This window comes from Eretmochelys imbricata, chromosome 1 (assembly GCF_965152235.1).
Source record: "Eretmochelys imbricata isolate rEreImb1 chromosome 1, rEreImb1.hap1, whole genome shotgun sequence".
In the NCBI taxonomy this organism is placed as follows: Eukaryota; Metazoa; Chordata; order Testudines; family Cheloniidae; genus Eretmochelys; species Eretmochelys imbricata.
Genome location: NC_135572.1, coordinates 209,803,014 through 209,823,481, shown reverse-complemented (window position 1 = coordinate 209,823,481; position 20,468 = coordinate 209,803,014). Strand labels below are relative to the sequence as shown.

Sequence of the window (20,468 nt, the reverse complement as noted above, 5' to 3'; positions counted from 1 at the left end):
GATATCCTGTTATCTGAAACAAGGCTCTCTGGTAAGCCAAACGTAGCAAATAAAGTAGATAGGCAAGAAATGAGCTCCTCTGAAGTGCCTTGTGAAATTATGAATGCAAAGGCATAACATGAGTAATAGTCTGAAACAATCAATGGGATGTAATCATGCAGTGAAATCAGGGGGCCAGTAATATCCACTGCAATTCTCTGCTATGATCTGTCTATGACTACTGGTTTCAAAGGATCCGGAGGAACAGACGTTATATGCACTTTGTGGGCAGAGCATGCCTTCAAACTATGCTCAATGTCTGTGCGTAACCTTGGCCACCAACCATGACTACGCATAATATCCCCAAATTCACATTCCTGGGCTATCCTCCACAGATGACATGCAAACAATGTACATCATACATGCATACATCATGTCCTACATACATCACATACATCATACATCCCATGTATCATCACATGTATGTAGGACAATAATGGAACAACATTTGCAGCTGTACCTTTAACAATATAAAACTTTGCAGTCAACTTTATTATATCTTTGTACAGCACAGAGCATACAGCTTTACCCACTGTCTGCAAGGCATAAACATTCCAAGCTTTTATAACCACTGTCCGTAGTCAGTGTCCAGATTGTGAACTAACCCGGAGGAGAGAACATTAACTTCACACCCATATCAGTCATGCGCTTCATTAGTATACTGTTAATTTCTAGCCCAAATTAATGGTGTTAAGTTTGCAAATGAATTGTAGCTCTGCAGTTTCTCTTTGAAGTCTGTTTTTGAAGTTTTTTTTGTTGATGGATGGCTACTTTTAAATCTGTTATTGAATGTCCAGGGAGATTGAAGTGTTCTCCTACTGGCTTTTTTATGTTACCATTCCTGATGTCTGATTTGTGTCCATTTATTCTTTTACGTAGAGACTGTCCAGTTTGGCCACTGTACATGGCAGAGGGGCATTGCTGGCACATGATGGCATATATCACATTAGTAGATGTGAAGGTGAATGACCCCCTGATGGTGTGGCTGATGTGGTTGGGTCCTCTGATGGTGTCGCTAGAGTAGATATGGGGACAGGGTTTGTTACAGGGATTGGTTCCTGGGTTAGTGTTTCTGTGGTGTGGTGTGTAATTGCTGGTGAATATTTGCTTCAGGTTGTGGAGCTGTCTGTAAGCAAGGACTGTCCTGCCTCCCAAGGTCTGTGAGAATGAGGGATCATTTTCCAGGATAGGTTGTAGATCGCTGATGATGTGCTGGAGAGGTTTTAGCTGGGAGCTGTACATGATGGCCAGTGGTATTCTGTTGTTTTCCTTGTTAGACCTGTCCAGTAGTAGGTGACTTCTGGATACTTGTCTCGCTCTGTCAATCTGTTTCCTCACTTCCCCAGGTGGGTATTGTAGTTTTAAGAATGCTGTATAAAGATCTTGTAGATGTTTGTCTCTGTCTGAGGGATTGGAGCAAATGCGGTTGTATCTTAGGGCTTGGCTGTAGACAATGGATCATGTGATTTGTCCTGGATGGAAGCCGAAGGCATGTAGGTAAGTATAGCCGTCAGTAGGTTTCCTGTATAGGGTGATGTTTTTGTGACCATCACTTATTTGCACCATAGTGTTCAGGAAGTGGATCTCTTGTGTGGACTGGTCCAGGCTGAAGTTGATGGTGGGGTGGAAATTGTTGAAATCCAGGTGGAATTCTTCAAAGGCCTCCTTCCCATGGGTCCATATGATGACAGTGTCATCAATGTAGTGCAAGTAGAGGAGGGGCGCTAGGGGGCGAGAGCCGAGAAAGCGTTGTTCTAAGTCAGCCATAAAAATGTTGGCATACTGTGGGGCCATGTGGGTACCCATAGCAGTGCCGCTGACTTGAAGGTATAAGTCGTCCCCAAATCTGAAATGGTTGTGGGTGAGGACAAAATCACAAACCTCAGCCACCAGGTGTGCCATGGCCTCATCAGGGATACTGTTCCTGACAACTTGTAGTCCATCCTCGTGTGGAGTATTGGTGTAAAGAGCTTTTACATCCATGGTGGCTAGCATGGTGTTTTCAGGAAGATCACCAATGCATTGTAGTTTCCTCAGGAAGTCGGTGGTGTCTCACCACCCTCACCACCCACCACCTCACCACCCTCACCACCACCACCCACCCCCTCACCACCACCACCCACCACCTCACCACCCTCACCACCCTCTTAGTGAAAAAGTTTTTCCTAATATCCAATCTAAACCTCCCCCACTGCAACTTGAGACCATTACTCCTCGTTCTGTCATCTGCTATCATTGAGAACAGTCTAGAGCCATCCTCTTTGGAACCCCCTTTCAGGTAGTTGAAAGCAGCTATCAAATCCCCCCTCATTCTTCTCTTCTGCAGGCTAAACAATCCCAGCTCCCTCAGCCTCTCCTCATAAGTCATGTGTTCTAGACCCCTAATCATTTTTGTTGCCCTTCGCTGGACTCTCTCCAATTTATCCACATCCTTCTTGTAGTGTGGGGCCCAAAACTGGACACAGTACTCCAGATGAGGCCTCACCAATGTCGAATAGAGGGGGACGATCACGTCCCTCGATCTGCTTTCTATGCCCCTACTTATACATCCCAAAATGCCATTGGCCTTCTTGGCAACAAGGGCACACTGCTGACTCATATCCAGCTTCTCGTCCACTGTCACCCCTAGGTCCTTTTCCGCAGAACTGCTGCCTAGCCATTCGGTCCCTAGTCTGTAGCAGTGCATTGGATTCTTCCATCCTAAGTGCAGGACCCTGCACTTATCCTTATTGAACCTCATCAGATTTCTTTTGGCCCAATCCTCCAATTTGTCTAGGTCCTTCTGTATCCTATCCCTCCCCTCCAGCGTATCTACCACTCCTCCCAGTTTAGTATCATCTGCAAATTTGCTGAGAGTGCAATCCACACCATCCTCCAGATCATTTATGAAGTTATTGAACAAAACCGGCCCCAGGACCGACCCTTGGGGCACTCCACTTGATACCGGCTGCCAACTAGACATGGAGCCATTGATCACTACCCGTTGAGCCCGACAATCTAGCCAGCTTTCTACCCACCTTATAGTGCATTCATCCAGCCCATACTTCCTTAACTTGCTGACAAGAATACTGTGGGAGACCGTGTCAAAAGCTTTGCTAAAGTCAAGAAACAATACATCCACTGCTTTCCCTTCATCCACAGAACCAGTAATCTCATCATAACAGGCAATTAGATTAGTCAGGCATGATCTTCCCTTGGTGAATCCATGCTGGCTGTTCCTGATCACTTTCCTCTCATGCAAGTACTTCAAGATTGATTCTTTGAGGACCTGCTCCATGATTTTTCCAGGGACTGAGGTGAGGCTGACTGGCCTGTAGTTCCCAGGATCCTCCTTCTTCCCTTTTTTAAAGATTGGCACTACATTAGCCTTTTTCCAGTCATCCGGGACTTCCCCGTCAGTTTAATGTTGGAATACAAATACTATTATTCACTACAAATAATATTATTCACTAATTATAATTGTATGGTTATTGCATGGATAGAATTGTTTGGGGGATTATTGCAAAATCCTGTAAATTTTTACCTTTACGTTACTGATATGTACTCTCAACCCTTACTCCATTTTAATGTAGCGATTTGGGAGATGAGGGGATCTAAAAAGGGATTTGTGAAGATGTCACAAATGTCTTTTTGTGCTACGTAAATCTACAGATGTGGCCATTTTCCTGCTATCCTCTAATCCTCATCTTGTCTGGCTGTCTTTTGACACCTTTTACCATGTCAGGTTTTTTTTTCCTCAGTGTTTTTCTTGCATGGGGGTGTTCAGTGAGGTGTGGGTTCTCCTTTGCCTACTTCTATGCTGGTGCCCATAAAATAACAATAGGAGGCAGGAAGAATGAGATATTTCATGATTTAGGACAGCAAGCATGAACATGGCCTACCTTCCAGACCTTTGTCTTAATTACCTTAAAAAAAAAATCTTAACTTCTGGGGCAAATATATTTTCATTGTGGATTTTTTAAAACTTAAATGTAATATGCATTAGGTATATATTTTAACATTGCGGTACATTATGAGAATATCATTAATACTGAAGTGATAAGATTTTTGTAATCAGCTAACATTGTCCCAGAATTCGCAAAAAGAAAAGGAGTACTTGTAGCACCTTAGAGACTAACCAATTTATTTGAGCATAAGCTTTCGTGAGCTACAGCTCACTTCATCGGATGCTCATGAAAGCTTATGCTCAAATAAATTGGTTAGTCTCTAAGGTGCCACAAGTACTCCTTTTCTTTTTGCGAATACAGACTAACACGGCTGTTACTCTGAAACCAGAATTCCCAGTTTGCCATATGTTTCTGTGCAGCTCTCTCACAGAAAACAAGGGTGAGTGGATGAACGGCAAGGATTTTCTCAGATAATTTAGGTCTAAAAATTATACATTGTACTCGGAACCCTGAAGTGAGATGAGACAGTTCCATTTTTAGGGGGCTGTCAAGTACCTATATCCTATAGATACTGAAAATGAATTATGGAGGCTCAAGGGAAAAGAGTGGGAGGAGACACATAGGACAGTGTGAGTGGGCAGTAGGTGTGGATGCTGGCACTTCTGAAGGAATGTGGGAGAGGGATTCTGGCCAGAAGGATGGAGCTGCAGACAGGCTGTGGTGGCTGTTGTCATGAAGATTTGCCAGGGGGTTGTCCTTGTGAATCCAAATATTGGCAAACTACAAGTCCTTTTGTACATTTGGATTTGTATCTATGTCTACCCTAATGATAACAGTTTCTTCTGATACCTTGGTTGTTGTATAGAGAAGCTTTTTAAACATTTACTTTTTCCTCTCTTCCCAGAATTCAGAGGTGTCTGTTTTTGAGGTCAATATCCGCTTCATTGGTGGTCTTCTAGCAGCATATTACCTTTCAGGACAGGAGGTAAGGAAACCATAAGAAGGTGTGGACATTAGTAGTCCATCAAATGAAAGCTGCACAATTGGAAGGTTTGAAGTTGTTGGCTTCACAGTATTTTTTTTAGCTAATATAATAAGTAGAATGGGCTGTGTTACCCAACTCTACTGGGATCATGGAATCTCCATCTAAAACTGATTACGGGACAGCAGGGATCGGCCACCTTTGGCACGTGGCCTGCGAGGATAAGCCCCCTGGTGGGCCGGGCCACTTTGTTTACCTGCCGCGTCCGCACGTTCAGCCGATTGCAGCTCCCACTGGCCATGGTTCGCCGTTCCAGGCCAATGGGGGCTGCGAGAAGCGGCAGCCAGCACATCCCTTGGCCTTCGCCGCTTCCCACAGCCCCTGTTGGCCTGGAGCAGCGAACTGCGGCCAGTGGGAGCTGTGATTGGCTGAATCTGTAGACGTGGTAGTTAAACAAACTGGCCCGGCCTGCCGGGGCCTTACCCTGGTGGGCTGCGTGCCAAAGGTTGCCAATCTCTGCTGTACAGTATCTCCAGGCTAGCTGAAGACCCTTTACCAGGACTTTGAAGCAGCCTGTGCCTTCTCCAGTTTGCTCTTTTTACCAAGGCTTTTTCAACTTCATTGTCAACAGAGTTGAAACTTCTTACACAAGTAGTCACCTCAACCCTAGTTATCTAGTCATTAGACTCTAGTGCTTACAAATACCTTGTTTCAAGATGTTCCACCTCTCTCAAAAGAGAATTTTTCTTAGCTGCCACTTGTTCCTCAATGGACACAGGTACCTGAATGCAGAAACCCTTAACAGTTTTCTCAGGTATCTTTTGTGTGGGGAGCCATAACCCTGCTACAACAATAGGCTAAGATTGAGGCACACTGGACCAAATTCATCCCACAAGTACAGTTCCCACTGAAGTCATTGTGAATTATGCTTGTTCTATATCAGGGCTCCATTTAGAGTTCTCTCTGTCTCTGTCCCCTCCTGCATGAGGATTGCTGGGGAAAACTTCTACTATATCCAGTTTTGGATTGGAAGGCTATCACCTCTCCTTTATATAGCCTGCATGGTATCTTGAAATATAGGTTGGATACATGGGACAGTATTCTCAGAATTGATTCAGCTTTTTACCTCTAACTCACAGGTATAAAACTTGCCTCTGTTAGCAGTGGCTGAAAATTATTGCTCTCTGCTGACTTTTTGGGGGATTATATGCTGAATCTCATTCTGGTTCTTTGTTTTTAAAACAATAAATTTAGTGCTGGTGAATGATGCTGCACTGACAACTGTGGAGAAAGAAGGTGTTTGTTTACCCATGAAACAAAGTATTGGTGGCAGCAGTTTAACTATCTCTAAGTCCTAGTAGGAATATGTGCCATGTTAGAAAACGTATTAACATGTTTTCTAATATGCTTTAACTAACAAGATTTTTCTCTTCGTTTGGACAAGGGCAATTGTCATAATTAAAGAGGTGTTAGCTGGTTGTGTTTAACCCTGTTTAGGGGTCAACCCATATTTTTAAACATAGCTTGTTCCTGTCTACACTGAGTGCTAAGTTGTTTAACACAGTATATTACTTAAAAGATGTTAGCTAACACGCTTTCATACAAGCTTGGTTTTCTGAGTGTAGACGTGGGATGGTAGTCTCCATGGTGTATTTCAGTTTTTAGAGACTATGCTGATAATTGCTCACGGGAGGAAAAATGAGCATCAACTGTGCTTCTTTTTGTGGTGGAGGAACCTGATCATGGAGTACTGTGGAAATTAAAAGAGTTTACACTATGATTATATCTGTTACCATCCCTTCTTCCAATCAGAGTTGTTCTACATTTACTCTTAGGTGTTACCAATACAAATGTTGTACTATGGGAAAATAAGAAAATAATGCACATGATTTACAGTGTCTTGTTTTGGCAGCTAGTTCCTTGGCTTAAAATTGTGCAGACTTGTACAATCCTTTGTTTATTCACAAAACTTTTATCAAGTACCTGTTTGGTGAACAATGACGTATAATCTTTCGGGTAGCTGTATCTGTCACATCTGGATGCTTCCCAGGCTTTCTTGGGGGAGATACATGCAGAGTTCTGCAGTATGTAGCTTGAGGAGAGAGGGTTTTTTCAGTGCATCAGGCCAAATTCACTTTTCTGCTCTATCCCCTTTGTGCTGGGAGGATGGATGATTTTATGGTTAAGGCACAGAAACTGGGAATATGGACAGCTGGATTCTCTTCCCAGCTATGCAGTAGATTCCCTGTATTATCTTGGGAAAATTATTCAAGACCTCCATTTTCCCCCACCAATAAAATGGAATTAATATGGATTATTCATAGATTTTAGGGCCGTTATGACCGTTTAGTCTGACCTACATAATACAGGATACAGAACTTCATCCATTGATTATTCATGAAGCCCATAACCTCAGGTAGAGCATATTTTCATTAATGTTTGTGAGGCACAGTTACTATGGTGATAGTCATAATTGAAATGCCTAAATATAAATAAAATATTCAGCTGAACCTTCTCTGAAAGTTTGGACTTCAGTTTACTAAAATGGATCTTCAGATATTTTATATTGGGGTAACATTTGGATGGGGAGAGATGAGTCTGGGATCTGAATAGTGAACTCTTACATGGAAAACAAAGGACTGGGTCATTTGTGGCAGTATGAAAACTTCTAGACCTTGAGGAAAATCTTTCACATTGTATCCTAAGCTCTTTTGTATTATCCTGGGTAGCCTAGTTTCCTTTTGTTTTTACTTTATAGTTGTGTTTTTATTATTTCATTAATTGACTCTTGTTTTAATTGTTATACATCAATTATATTGTTGTACGAGTGCTTTATTTCAGTGTGTTCATTTATGTTGACATCATTATTACCTAGAATTAGTTATGTAAAAGTGGTTACTGTTCTTTGAGGTTATCCTTTTCATTTTAAAATAACATTAATAAAATGACTTGAAAAAAATCTTTGTATCTTTCTAGCATAACAACAACAAAAATGGTACAGATGTCTAGTCAAAATTGTCACATGTACATATCAGAACACATTAAAGCACTGCATTTTACAAAGATGATTTACATGTTATAGGTTTATTACTACACTGAGATTGAATGTTCTTGCATTTTTGATCCATTTTCGAGGCAGACTCTTCAGTGATTGCAAAACCAGCATTATTTACATGTCGAGGTTTTCTGGGTATGTTTGTGGAGCTTTTCCCTCTATCATAGAGTCTGACTCATTCTTCTCTGCTCTGAGAATCTCTCCCTGATGTTCACCATCATGTTGATTGATTGGTTCTTCTTTACATAGCATGAAGTCTGAGTTCTGTTCAACGTATATGTTGAGATCAGTCAATTCTTCTGTCACTACAATGGAGTTATCTAGCTGTTCTTCATTGAATGTGAAATTGATCAGTTTTTCTTCCCTTTCTTGTTGACACACTTGTGTATTTGAATCTCTTGGGGTATCTGGATAGCTGATCCCTGAGGAAGGACAAGATAAGTCCTCTGTGAAACCACTGCCTGTCCAAAAAATAGTGAGTTCTTTGCGCAGAAGAGCAACAACCAGGCTAGTGGTAAGCGTAAAGGGCACCAAGTAGAGAAGAGCTGGCTGACCTATTTGCATTAATACTGACGCTACAAAGGTCACCAGGAGGCCATAGCTATAAGCTACAGTAGAAGCTACAAAATAGACTCTGGAGGAGTGCATCTGAACATCAAATCTGTGGCAGTAGGCTATCAGGAAACCGGGAATTACAATGTCACCAAGGCCAAGGATAGTAAAGGGGCTGTCATCAAAGGTTGATGCAGAGGATAATATTGGAACCTTCAACAAAAAAGGGATCTTTTCACGACTGACAGAGTCAGATGGTCCGAGAGCTGCCACTTCCATTATGCTCTGCCCAGACTTGGTTAGAAAAGGAGTGATGAATACGAAAAACACATCATAGATCAAAAGAGCAGCTAGAAACAAACTGCAGTTCTTCAAGGTAGGCATGCGGATTGTTTTTAAAACATAAAGGCAGATAGAGATTCCTAAAAAGTCTTGCAGGACCCAGGCCCACTGATCCTCATTTCTGAAGATCATCCATGTGACAGTGATGGAGACAGAAAACCCTGCCAGGAACAATGTCCTAACTTGTGGACCATTGTGAAAATATGGTAAATGGAGTTTGTATTCTCCAAATGGGAGTTTGTTCACAGAGGGAGACAAACAACTGTAAAGCCCAATGGATGCATATAGGCTGAAAAATCCTATCATTATATTCACTAAGTGATCGTAGAAGCAGTAGAGAGCAAGCAGCATGAAGGAGGACATTACTACACTTGCACAGATAAAGAAGACATCAGGGTCAATTGTTACATCATCAAAATCTTCTTCATTTTTGCATCTGCACTTCATGTATTGCTGCCTTTTCTTCTCTATGTTTCCTGCCCAGTAGCCTCCAGTTGTGACTGTGCCTACGGCAAGGATTAACATGATCCCCGTATTGTATCCCAAGAGCCTGCCTAAATGTTTGAAGAATAAATAGATCATGTCCATGTCATTGAGCAGATTTACAGGAGTAATGCTCTCCTCACAGTGACCCCAGTTGTGGCCCATTCCACTGCCTCCTGTGAGGGATATTGGGGCATCTCCACCAAGGATTAATAGCACTTGTGTTCCATTTATTCTCTGGAGTCTGCCGTTCTCAAAGAAGTTGCAGTTACCCTTCCTCACTGAGGCAATTCTAGTGCTGAGTCCCCCACCATCACAATCCTCCTCGCCAAAGGAGGAAGGAAGACAACACAAGGTTGAGTAAGTTAGGTCCTGATGTGGCTGAAGCCATTTCATTTTGCCACTCTTATCCTGCAGTGATTGCACCCAGTGAGAAGGGAAGAGGAAGCAGTAATCTCCTCCCTTCTCTGGAAGGACTCTGACGACTCCAAGATGCTGAGCAAGCGCACGTGGAACAAGAAGCAGGAGGAGGCAGGACAGCAGCGGTGTCATCTTCTTCCCTGGGTTCTGCTGGTTGCAGGTGTCTTCTCTCACCACACTCCCTTTCAACTGGAAAGCTTTCCTCCTTGTGGTGAGACATCCACTCCTCCCCCCCCCCCATCTGTTACATAATAAACTTTGGCCCCATGGAGATGAGCCCCGCCCTCTGTCTGTTACATAGCAAACTCCTCCTCCTCCCAGTCTGGGAGTCTCCATCCTGTTATATGACAAGCCTGTCCCCTTCCTCATGGATACAAACCCCACCTTGTCTGTTACATTGCAAGCTCTGTACCCTCGCTCTGGAGACAAGTCCTGCTGTGCCTATTATATTGGAAGTCTTATCGTCTGCCCAGGGAGAGAAGTTCTGGCTTTTGCAATCACACAGCAAGCTCCTTCCCCTCCCCAAGCAGCCTAAGGAGCCCAGCCCCCTGCCTTCTTCTCATGTGGTTGTAGAAACAGAGTAGGTAGTTTTTGTGGTTTTATCACCACTCTTGTGATTTTGTTTGAAATACTTCATAATTTCAGGAGCCAACTACCTTGTAAACATTTAACTTTAGTAAAGATTGCTGCCATCTATCACTGTTTCCAGGATGTTTGCTTCTGGCTCCTCCTGTTTTGCACATGATAGAACCTAAGAGGCAAAGGTATAGAGAGCATGAGGGGGAGGAAACATGATATTTGGAGAAAGAAAGTAGGGCAAGAGAGTATTTCCAGAGACTCAGGCATGGGAAAGTGGGGGACATTTAAAAGTAGGTGGGTGACCAGTAAATTGAAGGAGCAGAAGAGAGGTGGTTAGCAGAGCCTTAAGTTCCAAAAAGTGGTGTTACATGGGTTCCTTTTAATTGTTTCTCTGCAGAACTAGGTCAGACACGCAGATTTTACCCAAATGAGAGGCTGCTCAGGAGCCTCCTGTCTGCACAAGACTGGCATAAACTTGAATAGATTTGTAATAAGAGAACTGTACTATTAATTGTGTATATTGTCTTTTGGGATAGAATCAGTGTTGTGAGTGTTCACAAAATGTGTGGCAGTGAAAACAGCCTTCCTGCGCAGACAGGGTGTGCATGTATTACTCTAGACATAATCCAGAAGTAATAATTTCAGTGAGATCTAGGTGTCTCCCTTCATGAGATGCTAAATTAATTTGGCCTTGCACAAGGACCTCTGCCCCATCAACAGCTTAGCCTTTAAAATTCATATAGACTCACTGATTTGTCTTTGTGATCTCACCCTTTTTGCCAAGTAAAATCAGCAGGTTGTGTATATTCCACTGGGTTAACTGACAGAATGACCAGGGGGCCATCTGTCACAGTTTTGGGGTAATAGCATCTGTAACACACTGCTTCGTGTCCCCCTCCAGGAGTGCCACATCAGGTCTCAGATTGCCAGCTGTCACGTCTCTCTAGGTGGGGACCCATATCCCACTCCCTTACACTGTGTAATATCCTCAGGAAGGCAATTTGTCTAAAGGCCAGCACCTGTCCGTTGCTTTCCCTCTGAGGGATGTGTACAACCCCTCACCCTCCACAAATGTACCCAAACTGGTAATTGCAGAGTTAAGGTGATACTTCCCCACATCACAGCCACTCATCCCTGCCTCCCATTTGGAAGCCAGCAGCTTGTTGCGTCATTTTTTGGGGAGTGGGGAATATTTTCCTTTGGTCACATGTGAACTGTAGAAAAGTAATTTAAGGATGTGCTGTAATTCATTATTAGACTCTTTAATTGTGATTGTGCAATAGTAAGTTATGAGGTTGAGGCACAGTGTGACCACTGTGATTTCTGTCAATGAGTAGAATTTGCTCATTGTCAGTACTGTTATATGGACCATGTTGCGGATCCTATTGGAATGTATGAACGGGAGTCCTGATTTGGAGTAGCGGTGGGCACAGAGAAAGTGGTAGATTTTTTTCACAGTAGCAGCCATGTTAGTCTGTATTTGCAAAAAGAAAAGGAATACTTGTGGCACCTAAATTGGTTAGTCTCTAAGGTGCCACTAGTACTAGATTTTTTTTTATACACACGTAAGGTGCTGTAATGTTCTTAGTTTTGCTTGGTATCCATAAAAGGACAGAGTTAAAGTTTACCTTAACCCTTTACTCTGTCACCTTAACTCTACATTTCCTGTTGTTCTAGTATTTGTGTGTGTGTGTGGGGGGGGAGCGGAGGTATTGTAACTCTAATTTTCTTTTAAGGATTATGTGGGAGAACCTTAACTCTGCATTTCCTGTTTTTCCAGGATTTGAATTTGGGGAATCACCATTTCATTATATAGTGCATGCAGTGTTAATTCTGTCATTTTCTGCATATACACTATGAGGTAGCCTTTACTTACATGATCACATATTATTAAAACAACGAGGAGTCTGGTGGCACCTTAAAGACTAACAGATTTATTTGGGCATAAGGTTTCGTGGGTAAAAAGCATCTGAAGAAGTGGGTGTTTTACCCACAAAAGCTTATGCCCAAAAAAACGGTTAGTCTTTAAGGTGCCACCGGACTCCTCCTTGTTTTTTTTGGATACAGACTAACACAGCTACCCTTCTGATACTTGACACATAGTATTAATTCCACAAGGACCCCTGTTTCATTCACTGCATAGGGTGGGCAATGCACGGTACCTCAGGTGCCAGTGCTCAAATGCTTACTTGATTTAGTGTTTCTTTTTTATTAATTCAGTGTGTGGCTCCATGCCTTATTTACTGCACACAACCCAAACCCTTTATTTTTGGGCTTTTCTGTGGTGATCATTAACATGGTATCTGAGCTCCTTACAAACATTAATGAAATTAACTCCACAACATCCCTGTGAGAGAAGGAGGTATTATCTCCATTTTGCACATGGAGAACTGAGTTATGGACAGGTTTATGTTCAAAATATTCAAAAATGTCCATTAATTAGGGTGCCTCAATAGTTTGAGGCCTAACTTGACATACCTAGAGCCTGATTTTTCAAAGTGTGCAACCATAGCTTGCAGTTGCGGCTGTGAGTGCTTAGCGTTGCTGAAAATCAAACCCTTAGGATATGTCTACACTACCCACCGGATTGGTGGGCAGCGATCGATCCAGCAGGGGTCGATTTATCGTGTCTAGTCTAGATGTGATAGATCGATCCCTGAGCGCTCTCCGGTCAACTCCTATACTCCACTGTCGTGAGAGGCGCAGGAGGAGTCGACAGGGGAGTGGCAGCAGTTGACTCACTGCAGTGAAGACACCACGGTAAGTCGACCTAAATATTCACGTAGCTGAATATTCACAGTGGGAGGGATAGCTCAGTGGTTTGAGCATTGGCCTGCTAAACCCAGGGTTGTGAGTTCAATCCTTGAGGGGGCCATTTGGGATCTGGGGCAAAAATTGGGGATTGGTCCTGCTTTGAGCAGGGGGTTGGACTAGATGACCTCTTGAGGTCCCTTCCAACCCTGATATTCTATGATTCTATGAAGTTGCATAACATAGATCAATACCCCCCAGTGTAGACCAGGGCTGAGTGTATGAAGTTTGGGTACCCAGAAAATCAAAAGCACAGTTAGTGGTAACCTCTGAAAATTCTGTTTTATCTGAATTGCCCAGCATCAAATAGGAAGTCTATAGTATAGCCAAGAATAGAACCCATGTCTCCTGGATTCCAATCAGTGACTTACCTGTAAAACCATTCTTCCTCTTCCTTCAGAGTTCTTCCTGCTGGAGTAGACTGAACTTCAGTTTCAACTATTTGTTAGGCAGCCATACAATGCTGGCTATCAGGATTCTTGGGTTCTACTACTAGTTTTTGGAAGGGAGTAGTAGCTAATGGGCAGAGGAATTAGGACTCCTAGGTGATATTTATTTTTTAATTATACTTTGACTTTACTTATAGGTTTTGGCCTCAAAGTGCTTTGTGAGGGTGGGTTATGCAAGAATAATCATATTTGCAGACAGCATAACAAAGCAAATAGATTTTGTCTGTTATTCTTGAGAGACAATGTGGCTATATGGATGAGATTTTCACCTGCCATGTTAGAGATGTCAGCTCTATTCCAGCTACACACGAGTGACATGGTCCGCCCTCTGTTGTTCATTTGCGAGATGGGAGACTCTTTGCTTCTCCCTAAAGTAGGGGTAAGTCTTCCCCAAGAAGGCAGCTTGTAAATTGCATAGAATTATAAGTAATAGTGGGCTAATGGGGCTAGATCCTCAGCAAGTATAAATCTGTGGAGGCCCATTCATGTCAAATGAATCTGTCCCCGTGGTCTCCTTGCTCTGAGTCTGGTGCTCCTTCATGTAGACCAAGGGATATATTGAAAGCAACGGTGGTGGTTGAAAGCAACGGTGGTGGTTCCATTTTGCCCGTGTCTACTATGGATGAGGGGCTCTCTCTAAAGCACTCTCAAGGGATGCAGTATCAGCTCTAGTCTTGACTGCAGTTTCTCTGGCTGGTGAACTTTGCGTGGATCATTAGCTGGCAGTGATAACCCTCCTTATATTGCAGCAATCTGAACATGGTTAATTTGAGCTAATGTTCCAGAAAAGAACACCAAATCTCTTATTTTCTGTATTTAGACGCTCCCAAAACCAATGAAGGGCATAATGCTGATCCAGTGGAGTTCACTGATGTGTGTTTGCCTGTACCCCATGTACTTTTTAAGTTAAGAGTGAGCACATAAAGGTATAATGCCAATCAGTTATGGGAGGAGATCCATAGTTCAGGAAGCGCTCATTCAATTTGAATGAAATGTGATAGAAAAATTCTACATTTGCTCCAGGAGCACCTTCCTGATTTTAAACCCCATAAGTCTTTATTTGCAATTTTTAGAGGGGAGTGAAAAATAGAGGGCTTATAATAGGAACTGGGCTAAAGCCTTAACTATGAAGAGTCTACTGGCTGCTCCATAATGTAGGATAAATAATAGAAAGCTGTTCAAATCCATTGTTTCATGGTGTCATCAGCTCTCTCTTGGGAAGCCTGTCTTCCGTGATTTTCATCTCTCAGGCCATGTGGGAATTAATCACTTCCTTTTATCACGACAAGGACTCTTTCTGTCCGACTGGATTCTGAGTTTTAACCTCAAAAGCTTTTGGCTAGAAGTTGAATACATTAAACTTTAATCCTCTCCCTCTGCATTTTGACAAACAAATTCCTTCCTTGATTATTTGGCATAGACTGCTCTGAACTGGTAGGAAATTGTTTGCCAGGTATTTCCTTTAGAACTTTGAGAGTTTTGTTGAATACTGTTTTGTAATCCCCTTTGATTTTAACTATGTTTTAAGGATATTGTCCCGTTACAGATAGATATTCTCTCGGAATATACATTTCCAGAATTACTGGCTACTTAATGAAAAGCTTCATGTGGAATTTCTGAACTCATAAATCAGTTCTAGCTTGTTTGGCACAAAGAATGGATTGTCCAGAGAGATAAAGAACTGCTTAAACTAACCCCCCTCAACCCAGAATTCTTGTTTTTTCTTACAAGGTGGAACTTTGTGGATCATAAAAACTCCATATTTGATTGATAAGACCAAATAAAGAAACCCCAGCAACAGCAAACAAGTAAAACACTAAAAAAATGCCCTAAATAACAGAACCCTAGTATTGGATAGACGGTCAATCTTTACATATGTTACAAGCCTAAAATTGTATGAAATTTACACCACAGCATATTTGCTATGTTTAAAAAAATCGTATTATGTAAAAAGAACAAAGCAAACTTTATTCTAGTGGTATTTGCATGAGTGTAGGACGGTGAAGGCTATAGCCACCCTAACAAAGTATTTTCATATATTTTATTTATTAACATCATAAAAGAGATGATTTATCATTTTATTTTCTCTGAACTAGGCTACTTATATTAAATCTACACAGCATCAAAAGTCCGATTATTTATTGTGTTTACGTTTGCTGGCCTCAGATATAAAACAGTTCTTCTATATGATTGTCTTTTCTCATTTTGATAACCATCATCAAAGAGGCATCTCTGTCTGGGTGAGATGATAATAAAATTCAGGTGGATAAATTCACTCTGAAAGCTGTCATTGAAAATAGAGGAATAGGGCTGTGGAATACCTGATAGGCTATTCACAGATAATCAAAACAGTCCTTTTCCAGAAGATTGATATGCAGTGTCTTTTGTTCAGGTTTCTTAAAGAAACTTATGGTGATGCATGCCAGTGAAATGGGATGAACCTTTTTGTTCTACAACTGACTTGACTATGTAAAGTACAGTGGTTCAGTCAGTGAAACAGCATGTGTCATGAACTGTTTACAGACAGCAGGCTTATCTTTCCCTTAGAAGGGGCTTATCTGTACTAACAGTTTACCAAAAAGTTGAAATACAGAGGAGAGAATTACATTGTGGATATCCCATCATATAAAGATTAGATTTCACTGTATTGCCAAGAAATGAGCTCTGTGTTCTTAAGCGGTCATGAGAGCTCTGTTACTCTCTGATGTGACACCTCCCTACTGGCAATTTCACATTTTTTTCATGAATGTCAGACCCCAGACACACATGCATACAAAACAGTACAGATTGTAATGCCAATCCTTATCCATTTCATATGTACTGGATTTTTGATAAATGGGAATATCGAATAGGAGTAAAGAAATTATATTACCCTATACTTGATACTGGTACAGCCCCTACAGGAATACTGTGTACAGTTAAAAAAAAAAAAGGAGTACTTGTGGCACCTTAGAGACGAACAAATTTATTTGAGCATAAGCTTTCGTGAGCTACAGCTCACTTCGCTGTAGCTCACGAAAGCTTATGCTCAAATAAATTTGTTCGTCTCTAAGGTGCCAGAAGTACTCCTGTTCTTTTTGTGGATACAGACTAACACAGCTGCTACTCTGAAATGTGTACAGTTCAGGCATCCACAATTCAAGAAGGATGTTGATAAATTGGAGAGGATTCAGAGCAGAACCTTGAGAATAATTCATATATTCCAGCCTGAGAAGGGACCCCTGAGATCATCTTGTCGGATTTCCTGTGTGCCACAGGCCATAGAATTTCCTCCAAATAATTCCTAGAGCAGATCTTTTAGAAAAACATCCAATCTTGATTGAAAAATTGCCAGTGATGGAGAGAGAATGCACCATAACCTTTGGTAAAGTGTTCCAATGGTTAATTACCTGGGCTGTTAAAAAACTGTCAAGGCTGAATCCCTACTCTGTCACTCCGAGTGCAGAAGTGGGGCCTGCAAGGATTTTAAAAATCAATACTTGCCAATCCAGGCTTGTATTAAACTCCCAAGGTTACAGCTTTTCTCTGACCATGGCTTGGTAAACGCTGCCACCATCCAAATGCAACAAAACCCGCTTTGAACCCAGGAAGGAGCATTTGGGAATTCCTCCCTGTGGGGTGCCCTGAAGCCCTTTCACCCCATCTCTGGGGAAGAGCTGAAAAAGGAAACAAAGGAAATTAGCTGTGGCTACCAGGTAATCAAACAACATGCACAAACCTCTTAGGACACCAAAAATCCAATCCTCTCCTTAAAAAAGGTAAATTTTATTAAAAACAAAAAGAAAGAAAATACGTCTGGAATTTAGGTTTTTTCTCGATTTTAAAAAAGCAATTCCAAAAATCAAGCGCCCAAAATAGCTTTCTTGGGGGTTCAGCTTAAAGGTTACAAGCAAACAAAAGCATCTGGCGTTAGCACAGAGGAGTCCGCAAGCCAATAAGAAATAAAAGAATTAACCGTAATCGCATCTAGTTAACATTCTGATCTACTTACACATTGGAGTTCAGATAAGTAGTTCTAGGCATGATCTGATGACTTGTAATTATACCTGGCTTAGCTGCTTATAGCATGGCTGCTCTGACTCTTTAGCCCAGAGAAAACAGACAAAGGGAAAGTCTCTTTCCCAATTTTAAAAAGTTCTACCTTCCCACTGGCTATTTTAGTCAGGTGCCCACTTTTTTTCTTTACCTGTGGGACTTTTTAACACTTTACCGGTAAAGCAAGTAAAGAACAGCTACCAGGAGGGATTTTACAGCTAACTGGCTGGCTGGTGTCAATCAAAGGGAGCGATCCCCTCACTTTATTTATTACAGGCACCCCAAATCAGCAGGCCAGCCTGGTTCAGGTCGGGTCCACACCGGCTGGGATTTTTTTCCTGGTGGCTTAGGAAACACAGTTAATACGATACATGCACCTCTAATTTTACTAATAATTACATGAAGAACTAAACAGTACTTTTTACATTTTAAGGACTACAATGACGTAGAATACGGGGACATTTTTACCTGGCTGATTCTGGGAAACCTTCCCGGGAGAGAGCATCAGCCACTTTGTTAGAAGCTCCTGAAATGTGTTGTATTTTAAAATCAAAGTCTTGGAGTCTCCACCGAAGGAGTTTCAAAGTCTCCACCTAAGAAGTTTTTTCTTAGTCTCTTTGACTGTGTGAAGCCACTTCAGTACAGCATGGTCAGTCTGCAGGTGGAAATGCCGTCCCCAAATGTATGGGCGTAGCTTCTCCAGAGCATATACAATGGTGTAAAATTCTTTTTCTGAGACTGACCAGTAGCTTTCCCTCTCAGAAAGTTTTTTGCTGAGAAACACAACAGGATGGAATTGTTGATCTGATCCTTCCTGCATTAAAACTGCTCCCACGTCACGCTTGGATGCATCTGTGGTTACGACGAATAGTTGGTTGAAGTCTGGGGCCCTCAGTACAGGGTCAGATGTAAGGGCTGCCTTAAGCTGGTTAAATCTTTTTGACACTTTTCAGTCAACTGAACGGCATTTGGCTACTTTTTCCTGGTCAGGTCTGTCAGGGGGTGGCAATTTGGCTGTAGTGTGGTACAAATCGTTGGTAATACCCGACCAAGCCCAAGAAGGATTCGACCTGCTCCTTTGACTTACGGACAGGCCAATTTTGGATAGCATTAACTTTAGCCTGTAGGGGGTTGATAGTTCCTTGACCCACATGGTGTCCAAGATAGATTACCCTGTTTAAGCCTATGTGACATTTTTTGGCCTTAAAAGTTAATCCTGCCTCCCTTTTGCCCTGGAAGACAGCTTGGAGGTGTTCCAGGTGTTCTACCCATGAGTCTGAGAATACAGTCACATTGTCGAGGTAGGCAACTGCAAATTCCCCAAATCCAGCCAGAAGGTTATCTACCAGTTTCTGGAAAGTGGCAGGTACATTTTGCAGTCCGAAAGGGAGCACATTAAATTCATACAGCCCTACATGGGTGATGAAGGCTGACCTTTTCTTGGCTGGGTCATCTAGCGGCACTTGCCAGTACCCCTTAGTTAAGTCTAAGATGGAGATGAACTGGGCATGTCCCAGTTTCTCCAATAGCTCATGTGTGCATGGCATTGGATAGTTTTCTGGGTGAGTTACAGCATTCAGTTTACGGTAGTCCACACAAAAGTGGATTTTCCCATCTGGTTTGGGAACCAGAACCACTGGAGAGGCCTATGCACTCTCAGAGGGGTGGATTACACCTATCTGTAACATGTCCTTGATCTCCCTTTCTATTGCGGTTTTGGCTTGAGGAGCCATCCGGTAGGGTTGGACTGTAATTGGGCAAGCATCTCCTGTGTCAATGGAGTGGTACGCCCATTCTGTCCATCCTCCTGGATTTGCTGTCGCTGCTTATGCCCCAAAGGTCATGGAAAGGCTCACCTCTTCTACGCCACCATTGCTTTTTCCTTCATAGTAGACTCCTTCAGGCCTCTCAGCGTTGTCTTTCTCCTGGGCTGTAAACTGGAGAAACTTGATTTCTCGGGAATAAAAGGACTTTAGAGAATTAACATGGAATACTTTAGGTTTTAGGGTAGGGTCTGGGAACACTATGAGGTAATTAACAGCTCCCAGGCGCTCTCAGACCATAAATGGCCCCTCCCATGATGCTTCCATCTTATTGGCTGGAGTGTTTTCAGGACCATGACTTGGTCACCTACTCTGAAGGAATGCTCTCTGGCATGTTCATCATACCAGGCCTTTTGCTTTTGTTGAGCATCCTGTAGGTTTTCTCGAGCAAGGGCTAGAGAGTCTTGGAGGGTGTTTTGCAGGTTGGTTACAAAGTCCAAAATGTTAGTTCCTGGAGAAGATGTAACCCCCTCCCACTGTTGCTGTAATGGTTCCTTAACTTCATGGCCATAAACACGTTGAAAGAGTGAAAACCGCAAACTGGGATGTGTGTACAGCCCTGTAGGCAAAGAGCAACCGCTGCAACACTAGGTCCCAATCATTGGAGTGCTTGTTCACAAATTTACATATCATGGCCCCCAAAGTTCCATTAAACTTCTCCACTAGACCATTCGTTTGACGGTGGTAAGGGGTGGCAACCAAGTGGTTTACCCCGTGAGCTTCCCAAAGATGTTTCGTGGTCCCTGCCAGGAAGTTAATTTCCGAATCCATAAGGATTTCAGAGGGCCAACCTACCCTGGCAAAAATGTCTGTCAATGCCTGGCTCACGCTTTTAGCCCTGGTGTTGCTTCGAGCTACTGCTTCCAGCCATCGGGTGGCAAAATCCATGAAAGTCAGTATGTACAGCTTTCCTCTGGGTGCCTTCTTAGGGAAAGGACCCAGAATACCCACAGCTACATTCTGAAATGGAACCTCAGTGATGGGGACTGGCTGGAGAGGGGCCTTGACCTG

At 42.5% G+C, this 20,468-nt stretch overlaps 1 protein-coding gene and 1 pseudogene across 1 annotated transcript in view; one reads left to right on the top strand and one right to left on the bottom strand.

The window, feature by feature from the left end:
• The window catches only part of MAN1A2 (mannosidase alpha class 1A member 2), a 311,536-nt gene that overhangs the window by 169,156 nt on the left and 121,912 nt on the right, over positions 1-20,468 (top strand). Inside the window, exon 5 of the mRNA XM_077823277.1 lies at positions 4,831-4,911. Within this exon, the coding sequence (XP_077679403.1) occupies positions 4,831-4,911 (81 nt within the window). The remainder of the gene's footprint in view (positions 1-4,830; positions 4,912-20,468) is intronic.
• On the bottom strand, positions 8,078-9,892 carry LOC144259173 (signal peptide peptidase-like 2B pseudogene; annotated as a pseudogene).